The 11,455-nt window shown below is 43.6% G+C and overlaps 1 protein-coding gene across 2 annotated transcripts in view; it reads right to left on the bottom strand.

Moving 5' to 3' along the window:
* Nucleotides 1-3,213: 3,213 nt before the first annotated feature.
* The window catches only part of GALNTL6 (polypeptide N-acetylgalactosaminyltransferase like 6), a 1,222,158-nt gene continuing 1,213,916 nt past the window's right edge, over nt 3,214-11,455 (bottom strand). For both annotated transcript variants that reach the window (XM_032332218.1, XM_032332219.1), the window contains one exon: nt 3,214-4,480. In XM_032332218.1, coding sequence (XP_032188109.1) covers nt 4,313-4,480 — 168 coding nt within the window. In that variant the 3' untranslated portion in view covers nt 3,214-4,312. The remainder of the gene's footprint in view (nt 4,481-11,455) is intronic.

The following is an 11,455-nucleotide window of genomic DNA, read 5'->3' as shown; positions in this document are numbered from 1 at the left end:
ACCAGACGCACTAGCCTGGTGCGTCAAGGGAAGAGATGAGTGCCTGTGAATAAAAGCTTCAGGCCAATGTCAAGTCTACCAAATAGAGTTGCAAACAGCTCCCGGTTTCTGCAAGCAGAGACCACATACATAAATCAAAGAGCAATCTTCCAACATCGGTCGTGTGGGCAGGACTGGCCACTTGTCACGCTCCGGTGCTCTCCGCCACAGTTTCGCACAGAGAGAATAATTACAGTTGGTGGTGTCATCTGAGAATTACTACGGATGGCGGGGCGGAGCTTGCCCATGAGGTGAATGGCGAGGACTACACACACCCACGGTAGGGACACAGTTTACCCCTGACCACTTATATTTACTCTTGGGATCGAGGAGCGCCACTTAAAAATATTTTCCCTTCGAGGTGTTCCTTCTCAGGATTTATACGACATGCTTTATTTCCTTATCTCCAGCTCCTGTTGAGGAAAGTGTATCGCTTCCTCCTATTTCTGCCAGGGGGAGAAGTCTGAAGAGACTTTATGAAGGGGGTTCCCGGGGATAAATCCATGTTTGCAAGAATCACATGTTATTAGGATGGTTCTGAATTCTAACTAATGTCATCTGGAAGGATATGAAGGCATGGGGGTGGGGTGAGGCTTGGGATTTTCCACTTCTGGTGAAGATTGGGTAACAGTAAAGACGGGAATCAAAAGCAGTTGGTGACACACCGTGCCACCAACTCTGGTCTTCAGATATGTCAAATCCTGGGTCAAGAATGTCGCACGGTGGTGAGCGTGGCTTTGCTCCCGTGACTGGACAGCTGGCTTCATAAATGAAGTGCCATTGGCTCTTTTGAGGTGTCTGACACGGACTTTACCTGTTCCAATAAAGGATTCCTTTTTACTATTTCCTTATTTATGAAAGAATTGAAATAGAAGCTTTCCATGCGAAGGCAAGAATGGTAAAAGAGACATTTATACGCCATTTACGTATTTCAGGCTTTTTAGAAAAAACATGGAATTGCCCTTAAAGGGAATGGGGTTGAGCATTGCCATTGGTTTTACGTTTTGCAAGAATGTGAACAGATGGGCCTAAGCCTCTCTTTCATTGATGGTAAATCCAGCTCATTATGTGTTATGCATCTCTTTATAAAGTTCTATATTACCAACTCACAAAATAATTCTGTAACTAACACTATTCACTGAGGTCTCTTACAGTATGAATGCATTTAAAAAGTCCTGTGTCATGATCCCAGGGTCCTGGGATGGAGCCCCACGTCTGGCTCTCTGCCCAGCGGGGAGCCTGCTTCCTCCTCTCTCTGCCTGCCTCTCTGCCTGCTTGTCATCTCTGTCTGTCAAATAAATAAATAAATAAATAAATCTTTAAAAAGTCCTGTGATCATAGTAATATTTTTAGCTCAGTATCAGTAGACATAGAAGCTAATCTATTGTCATTACCATGACATTAATTCTGCTAGGAACTAAGTCTAAATCCCATCATTAGTTCACAATTGTTTTTCAGCATAACCTTTCCTCAGTACATACATAAGGGTATTAAAAAGTGATGTGCTAACTTCTGGCAAAACCGTTTCTTATTACGGAGAAGCAGCGATTCCTGAGGCCAGATTAACTTTATGCTCTTTTCCTCTCATTCTGATCAAAAAGGGTAAGTCGGGACGGTACTGTTTAATGTCTGAATCATATTATTTCCAGGGAAGATAATCTTCTTGATAATCGTTCACTTCCTCTTTGCCAAACAAATACACGAACATCTGTAATTTTCTATTTTTCGCAATAGTAATGGTGGTTTTTCAAGTAAGTGGAGTCCCAACCTTCAGTGGGACTGGGAATGCCTCCTGAGTCGCGCTTATTGGCAGTGCTCTGTGCTTCTGCTAAGAAGTCGATTCTCTGGGCTTCATTTTAGTCTGTTTGGATGTTCCCCATTTGCACACACTTAATTGCTTGACAGTTTGAAGTTTTAATGTTGGCTTTAACATCTCAGTCTCTTAAATTTTAATTTTAATTTTTAACATTATATCCTTTTGCTCAAAGGTACCTAGGGTATAAGGTACTCTTATACCTTAGATATAAGAGATGAGCCCTTCTGAGATCGGGAAACCAGTACCTTCATGCGGTCTTCAGGTTTTCTCAGAAAACAGTGCCAAACAGGTTATGGCTAGATTCCCATGATTCGAGCTTGCTGACATATTGCAAATCTGGGCTTTCCAGGTTGCAGAAACCAGGGGTGGCTTTCAGGTGGAACTGTAAATAGTAGTCAACTGTTTAATGACATATTGTGAATTTTTACAGGTTTCTCTAATTCTACAACCAGATAGCTTTCTGAGCACTTGAGATAAATCTTCACTCACTCTCTGGAATTGTTCAACACATAGGTTAATTTCGCACTATTGGTTTTCTCTACTCTGCATCTCTCACGCTTTAAGATCTCTTGACCTACACACAGAAAAATCTCTGTGACTGTCATTGTGAAAAGAGTAGCTCTTCAAAAAGTGCTTGAAAAATCAGGAAAGATAACAGAATAACTCTTCCCCAACTATTAGCAGGGCGGTTTAACTGGGCATTTTGGTTCAATTTTAAGGGAGAGGAGAACAAAATCATCTTTGATTTTGAAACGTCCTTACAAGAAGACGTTTCATATATTAAAGTTTCTGAACATGAATGCTACTCTCAGAAGCATCCCCGGGGAGGCACAATATTCTCATCTCGTGACTGAAAATTTCAAGTTACACCTGAGTCAGAACCAGAAGCACTTTGGGTAACAGAGCGAGCAAGAGGAGATGTGCTGCTCAGAAGGGCCATCTGCCTCGCCAGCAATCAGGACCCCCCTCTTTCGTCTTTTGTTATTCATTTGGAAAAACAAAGGGATTGCATTCTAAGAGTCTTCCCAGTTCTGATATCCAAGGCTTCTCCATCCAGAACAACAGATGCATGCGGATTAACAGAAAAACAAAGCTAAACTGGAACAACAAAATCAAAATAAAACCTTTTTCTATCTGAAAAACCTTGAAAAATGTATAACACACATAACCCTTTCGTGTAAAGACCCATATTCTTCTCCCATCCTTGTAATTATTGAAAAATTTTTAAAAAAGTCTTTTAAGGATTAAATGTTCCATTTGGTTTTATAATCATTCCTCTCATCACCCCTGAAGTATTGTCTCATTAACAGAAAATGATGTCAGAAGCAGTTTATTAATGGAAATTCTTTCTGTGAGCTTCCAAGTAAAACAAAAACATCATTAATATCAGCAATATAAAACAAACAAATTTAAAAACCCCGAAGCCAAACAAATGAAACCGCGTGTCTGTCCCCAGCACCGATCACACAGAATTGAAGCCAACCAAACCGTTTTCGCACATCACTTGGAGTGTAGATTTATTTGGATTTCAGGATCTCCTAAACAAATTACATCAACCTCACTCCATTTCCTTCCTTAATAAAAAGTATGACTGGACGAACATCAGACTTTTAAAATTCTAAAAGTAATAGAAAAGTAAAAATCGATTTCCTAGGGAAGTCCCTCTCCTCGACCTTAAATGGTGTTGCTGCTTCTGTGAAATCTTTCTCTTTGGAGTAACTTGGTAGCATAGTTTTTGTTTCATTTTTGAACTGGATTCATCCAAGGGCACTGAATTAGAACTTCAGCTGATGTACGGAGCACGAGCCTTGATGAACGAGAAGTTACCTCTGATCTAAAAGGAAATGGGAATGAGAGAATGCAAACACTGGAGGTTTGTTTCAGTATGTAACTTGAGTTGTGACATCACAGGAGAACAGAACGGTATGAGCACTCTAAAATCATCTGCAGCACTTTTAAGGGTTAAACCTGCTTAACCCGTTCTTAGTCAGAGAATGGCACCAGAGAGGACAGCTCACCCCTTAAGTGTGGCTAGTTCTAAACCTGTGGTTTTCTCGGGTTGTTGGAGCAGTCATGCACTCTATTTTCGCCCCCCTCCCACCCAGTTAATAGGATCCATTCATAGCTACTCACTACTGCAGGATTTGACCTGAGAAATGCTAGGATTTATTAACTCAGCAGTTGTTTGGAAAAGTCCTTAAATAATCTTTGCCCTTGGCCAGCAAGGGCACTGCTAGTCTCAAGTTCTCAGACGCAGCTGGTGAGGTTCTCGGCCAAGTTCTTCAGAGGCAGGAATTTCTGCAGGACAACCTACTTTGACGTGGCATTTACAAATCTTGAAACCAGGCTTCCTGGATCTAGGAAATGTTATTCCTGACTCCTTCGACCCAGATGCTGGCTGAAATTCAGTTTTTATAATCTGTAGGTAATCGCTCATTCTTCCCTCCTTCCTTTTTCCTAGGAGCTGGCGTGGTGGTTAAATTGTTCTAAAACAGTCATATTAATATGTTCAAAAATCCACTGCTGAGTCTCAGAGAGAGGGTCACATCTGGCCATGAAAATCTTCTTCTCTGCGGGGTTGCAGTCCATGCAGCTGTTGCTCACAGAATGGAATAATGTTCTGTCCTGGAGGGATCAGAAAGAAAAAAAAGGCCTGACGTAATATATGAGCGGTTAGAACCCAAAATATACAGAGGAAGTAAAATGTCCCTGTGTATATTTCAGTATATACCCAGGGTGTGAGAAGGAGACCATCTCCCAAATCAAACAATAGCAGTTTGATAACCACGTGGAGAACAGGGTCCCAGGGCCTGCAGGCTGATGTGGAGACTCCAAGCAGGCTCAACTGGGAACAGAGAATTCATTCCTTCACGGCTGTTTTAAAAAAGCAATCCATGCACTTCCTACTCTGTAGTAAGCATTTTGCTACATGCTTGGGTTTTAAAGATACTACCGGTATAGAAGGTTGCTGACCAACTAGCTAATAATGTAGCTATCTGGGGAGAGGCACATTTACAAAGATGGTAATTCTGTCCCTAGCAAACAGCAACAGGTGGGTCTGCATGCAACACGCACACACACACACACACACACACACACACACACACACCCCCCACACAGGAACCCACCCATGCCTTTCACAGCCTGGACTGACTGTCATTCCCTGAGTCTGACCCGACTAGATAAGAAGAAGAGGAGTTTCCCTTCCCTTGTATGGAGCCTCTAATGGGACAAAGAAGTACAAGAAGAAACAGGTGCTCAGTTGCCCTCTTCAGAGCTTATAGGGACAGAGATTGCTGGTGCACAGGCCCTATCTCCATGTACAAACTCAAATTTCTTAGCTCTGAAGCTTCGGCATCTCCTCCAACCTCCCTATGGCCATTACAGCTCTTCTGTGGTGCAACTCTCATTGTTTCCCGTAAAAGGGAGGAGGCAGCATTCACTTAAAAAAAAAAAAAAAAAAAAGAGTACTTAGTATGCGGTAAAACAAACCGCTCTGTGAGAGAAAGGTACTATCAGGGCACAAAGCTTACATGGAGGTGACCGAGCTCACTATCTGAATCGGCTTGAACACACCCCTCTTTTTTTTTTTTTTTTTTTAAAGGAATCTCTATGTCCAGCATGGGTTTCAAACTCATGCCCCCGGGATCAAAAGTAAGACACTCTTCCAACTGAGCCAACCAGGGGCCCCAACGCACACCTCTTCTTACTATTTAAGTAGAGAAAAGGAAGTTCATGTAAAGAGAAAAAAAAAAAATCTTTCCTTAACTGGTAACAAAGCCTTTGTTTCTTACAGCGGCTATGCAAAAAAAATTGCCAAGAACACGTGAAAAGCGTTCTCAAATCAATTTTTGAATTTCGGGGCCAAATACTGTTTTTTAGGAAACGTTCAGAGGTTCTGATTATTTTCTTTAACTGAGGAATACTTGACTCACAATGCTTTTACAATGACAGAGTTTCTCAGGCAGCCAGTGTCAATATTTCTGGGTTGTTCTGGATGTTAGGACTCCATCAACCAATATTTAATGTCCTTTTAGGATCCGGATGTTTGCGCAGTTACGCAGTGGGTGAAGGAAGAGTAAGGAAGGAGAAAGGCAGTGCCTGCAATTTAGTGCTTGTCTCTGTTTAATGTAAACAGAGAGCTCTGCCTCATACAAAGGCTCGCCTTTCTCTTTTGTTTTCTTAAATTTCCGGGGTTGATTGCGGATTTTCCTTTCTTTCCTCAAAGAAGTGTCCTTCCTCTTTTCTTCACCTGGGGCTTCGCGACCTTGGCTGCTGTTCGACCCCAGGGGAAGCTCTGAGGAACTCCCTCCTCCTCTGGGTGCGGCCAGCAGAGTCCAGAAGAGAGGCTAGCCTACTCCGCCCCTCACCCCACGCACCCTTTCCTCTCAGGTGAAACTCACACATAGAGACCCCTCCTCACAGCCGTGCAGGTCCCCTGGGCTGCGGTCTCTTTTGTGCCCACCCTCTTGCTTCCCAGCATCTTTCATGCTTAGTCCTCTGCCCCGAACTTCTACCCATTTAGCTACATGGTATATTTAAATCAGCTTTTCAAAGAGCCTTCCTAAGCTATTTGATTCCTGAAAATTCTATGTGACCTACTAAATGCTAATTCACTTTGCTCCACCTACGTCTCCTTCTTTTTTCCCCTTACTTCTCTGTATTTCCTTCTATTCTTTCCCTTTGTCAGTCGCTCAAGTGGGGACCTTTGTATGCTCGCAGTTTCTCCCCCAAAGCACATATTTCTATGAAAGCTAAAAAAAAAAAAAAAAAAAGAGAGAGAGAGAGAAAAGAAAGGAGTAGAACGTGTTTCTGTTCTCTTCCCTTCGTGAGCTTGTACGGGTGCAAAAGCCAAACCGGATTTTCTGAACATTATCTGCTGAGCTAGAAGGTGATCGTATTTCCCCCAGCCCCAAGTTGGGACACAGGCTCTGACAAATACAGGTGTATGCAAGAGGACACGGACAGGACACGCAAATTCAGCACCGCCCTGAAAAATCCAGAATATGTTTTCTGTTATTGTACTTGGTACTCTCATAGAAGCTGAAAGTTAAATTCCCTTAATCTGTCGACGGCTGAGAAGCTTCACCAGTAAAATGAGAGGGTGGTTAAGATTAATCTGTAAGGCCTCTCCTGGCCATAAAATTGAACAAACCTTTTATTCCAAAGTTCACTGCTGACTGACAGAGACAAATGATGGGGCACCCAACTAGAGACTACTGACAATACTCAGATTGACAGATTGATCATTCTTTGGTTATAGACTGAGCTCTGTTCACCCTTGTCCTTGCGGGTGTCCACCAGGTCCTACAGGTGAAGCTTCTGGAGGCCCTGTCAGCCTCCCCGGAGCATGCATTCTCCACTTTTGACCTTGGGGGCCACGTACATTGCTATCTTTGTAACTTTCTACTCAGCTAAGCTTTTGGATTACTAAGTGTCTTTACTGATGGCTTTCCTGGCTGGAATTAAGTCAGTGGACCGAGCAATCATTCGTCAGTACGGTCTCTTGTTCTAAGACAGCCCTTTGTTCCCCTGCCCTCCCTCTTATGACAAGAGTTGGCTATAATGGAATCGAATACAGGTCTCCCCTGCTTTGGAATAGGCTTCTGGGAGCTTTGGCAAGCCTGCTGTTCCATAACAGTCCCCCTTAAAGGGGCCATTTGACTGGACTGTTCCCTGTTCAGTCCTGAGAGGAAAGCAGAGCATGTGCCCTGGTTGTTCACAGTATAATACGGCAAACTGTACCTCTCTTTGTCTCCTCTCCTCTCCCACCTTCCCTGCCTGCTTCCTTCCTTGTCGTTCCTGTTTTGGTTTTGCCTCAGAAAATGAGAAATTCTTGAGCGGGAAATGGAAACGTTCAGATCCAGGGTTGGGGAACTGCCCTTCCTAATCCAATCGGGTCAGACTCAATGCCCAGTTCTGGACAGTCCAGGCTGTTAAAGGCATGGGTGGGACTTTTCAGGGACCTCATTGAAAGGGACCCCTTCCTGAAACCAGCCAGCGATTTGATTGGCATCTCTGTGACACTCGTCGCCCGACACTAAATTCGATTAGATTCCATACTTCTCCAGCGTCTGAGCTTTGAAGGCCTGGGTATGTTTGTAGAAAGCATTCCACACCGTGTGCAAGGTAATAAAAGAACAAACCACCGAGATGCAAAGACAATACAGTAAGTGTGTGAGTTCACAATGTGTAGAAAGAGGACTCTGAGAATAGAACTGGCACACGGTGGGAGAGAGGGCAGCCTGTGCTGGGTCAGGCTGGGGTTTTGTTCTGCACAGGCTTTGGATCAAATTCCAGTCATATCACGTCCTTGCTGTGTGACCTTGGGCAGTATTTAATTCTCTGAACTCCAACTTCTTCATCCGTAAAATATAGATAATAATGATCCTGCACGAGTTTGGTGTGAGGATGAAATGAGTTTTAATACATGTAAAATTGCTGGCACAATGTCCTACATATAATAAGTACTTCCGCTCTGTATCTTCCCTTAATTTATTTTTAGTCAGGGAGCATCCCCAATTCTAAAAATCAGAATGTACAAACCATCTGGTCCGAGACCAGCTATTCAAGACCAAATTGCATTCTCTGAAATCCTGGCAAAATAGAATGTGCAAAAATTAGCTCCTGCCTCAGCCCGTCATCCAAATTGACATACTTCCATTTTAAGCAAAAGGATTTACGGAACAAAGGTGATGTATGGCTCGGGAATTAGTTCTTTCATGTAATTATGGTCAGAGTTTATATATGATTCGTATGTTTCAGTCCTTTGCCTGAAATACAACACTTTCGGGTCAGAATTCAATAGATATTTATTGAATGCCTTTTATTTTCTGGTATGTATTAGAAGAACAGCCTAGAAAGATAAGCTGAGATGCATCTCCTGACCCAGGAAGAGGGGGACACCAAGAGGTAAACAAGAAATGTATGAAATAAAAAAGTGTCAATGAGACTGTGAATGAGGAAGAGTAAAATGTGTGAGGGTATTTCAGATGCAGAGAGGAACATGGGGAAAGAGAGACGTGATTGCTTGTGTATTTATGCATTTGATTTATTCAGCAAAAATTTATTTGGGACTCACTATTTATTAGGCACTGTTTTAGGTAGATAGGATATTTCAGTGAACTTCATAGGACAATCTCCGCTCCTGCCCCACCCTCCTGGAACTTTCATGCTAGAGGCAGGGTAGGGGTGAGGCAGTGGGGCACAGACAATGGGCATAATAGGTTATGCAAATTTAAAGATTTTTATTTATTTATTTGACAGACAGAGATCACAAGTAGGCAGAGAGGCAGGCAGAGACAGAGAGAATGGGAAGCAGGCTCCCCGCTGAGCAGAGAGCCTGATGTAGGGCTCGATGTAGGGCTCGATCCCAGGACCCTGGGATCGTGACCTGAGCCGAAGGCAGAGGTTTTAACCCACTGAGCCACCCAGGCGCCCCAGGTTATGCAAATTTAAATAGGGCAGCAAGGGTGCACCTCATGAGAAGGTGACAAGGGTAGTCTTGAAGAAGGTAAAGGAATTGGCCATGCCAATATCTGGGGAAGAGAGTTCCAGACAGACCGGCTGGTGCAAAAGCATTAAGCAGGAACACCCCCTGAGGGGTTAGAGAGTTAGAGGAATGGCAGGGGGACTGGGTGGGGGAGAGAGTGGGAAGAGATATGTCAGAAGTAATGGGGAGCAAGCTCATGTGCTGGGGACCAGCAAGTCATTTGGTGCGACTGGATCACAACGAGCAAGATGTGATAGCCAAGACATATCGTTCAGGGACTGGGGTACATTGCTAATTTTTTTTTTTTTTTTTTTTTTTTTAGAAAATTTTCCTGCGTTTGGGAGGTGGCCACTGAAAGATTTAAAAAAGGGCGTCACAGATTCCATATTTTGGGTGGAGGTTGCTAGTGGCAGAGAGGAGGATGGAGTGGGGGTGGGGAGGCATTGGACTCTGGCCAAGAGCATAGAGCGAGGCCACTGCAACCAAACAGACTGAAGCTGGCAAAAGCAAAACCCAAAGCCGGGGGTTAGGGGGCTGAGTTGGGGGTGGCCCGAGAAGTGATCGGAGAGCTAGCTGTTTGAGAAGTCAGTGTAGAGAACATTCTGATGAATGGCACGTGGGGATTAACGTGGGGGAAGAAGGGAAGGAAAAGCAGGCTTGAGGCAGGAAATGCAGAGAGAGGAACAGGATGAGGCAGCGGGGGAGGATCGTGATTTCTGTTTCCGGTGTAAGGAGTTGGGGGTAGGGATGAACCATTCAGGTGCAGATGCCCAGTAAGCAGTTGGATATAGGTTGGACTGGAGGATAGGTCTTGTGTGCATAGTGGGGGGAACGGAGTTACTCCCTTCCACTGATATTCATTTCTGGGTAACATATACTGAAAGAGAACACTGTTGTGAGAGAGTTCCTTCCTGTCCAATGCCATTGATGTCTAATACGGGTATTTCTAGTTTTGTTTTGTTGTTTTGTTTTTTTTTTCCCCCTTTCTCTTTTAATGCAGGGCTCAAACTCACAACCCTGGGATCAAGACCTGAGCTGAGACCAAGAGTCAGGTGCTTCACCGACTGAGCCACCGAGGTGCCCCGAATTACTGCTAGTTTTTAATCCCAGGTTTATTCCTGACAATAATCTCTGATGGTCTCTTCGTTTGTCAGTGAGATAGGTGTCCCCGCTGCAGAAGGAATGGAGTGGAGTGGGGAAAAGTGGGACGAGATAAGATTTAGAATATCTGCCTTCCCATCTCAGTGTTGTGGAGAACAAGGTTGGTCTATGAATGTCCTTTGTGTTCTAGAAGAAAGACAAATCAGGTAGTTTTTTTCCTGCCTATTTTTACTGTTGGCATCTGGAAGAATGCAAGTAATACCTTGATAGGCATAACAGGGACAAAGCAGTCTTACTGTCTCTCCTTTTCCATTTTCTCTTTGACAGGTAGAATTCCTCACAGGAGGAGAAAATTGGTCTTCTTGCATCAGTGGCTAATTTGGCCAATCAGAAATAATGTTTCTTAATGTCCTGATAGAGTCCCTTGGTGTGTGCGCTGAGACGGTGCCAGTCACAGCAGCCCTTCAACCGTGACTCCTTGCTCTCCTGGCTGGGCTTTTCTGAGTTACAGTCAAGTGATGTACATAAGTGTATCCTTAATTCTCCTGATAGTAGCCAGAATTATTAAAACATCTAATCTGATTATATCCCTGCTCTTCAAACCATTCAAAGTCTTCCTGGTCCCTTAGCTAAATTCTCAGTATGGCCAGCAAGGTCTTGCATGGTCCTCTCCCTGGCCAGATGTCTGGTCTTAGAGTTGATCATTTTCCACACACTCACACCTTCCAACTGGCTTGTCTCTGTTTTTCCAAGAAAACCAAAATCTTGCCTACCTCAGGGCCTTTGCACAAGCTGATACTTTATCTGGGGTCTTTTTCTCTGTTACTTCCTTCACTTACCTAATTCCTACTCATTTTTAGATCTCCATTTAGATATTAGCTTGTCAGAGAAGTCTTGCCTACTTCTCTTACTGGGTAGAGCCCAGTGTTTTGTGTTCTCATATTATCCTGCAACTTAATTTATTTAATTATTTTTGTCTGCCTCCCCACTAGACTGAAAACTCTAAG

The sequence above is a fragment of the Mustela erminea genome, chromosome 2 (assembly GCF_009829155.1).
Source record: "Mustela erminea isolate mMusErm1 chromosome 2, mMusErm1.Pri, whole genome shotgun sequence".
Lineage (NCBI taxonomy): Eukaryota > Metazoa > Chordata > Mammalia > Carnivora > Mustelidae > Mustela > Mustela erminea.
The sequence above is the reverse complement of the archived record's forward strand: the minus strand, read 5'-3'. Positions and strand labels throughout refer to the sequence as shown.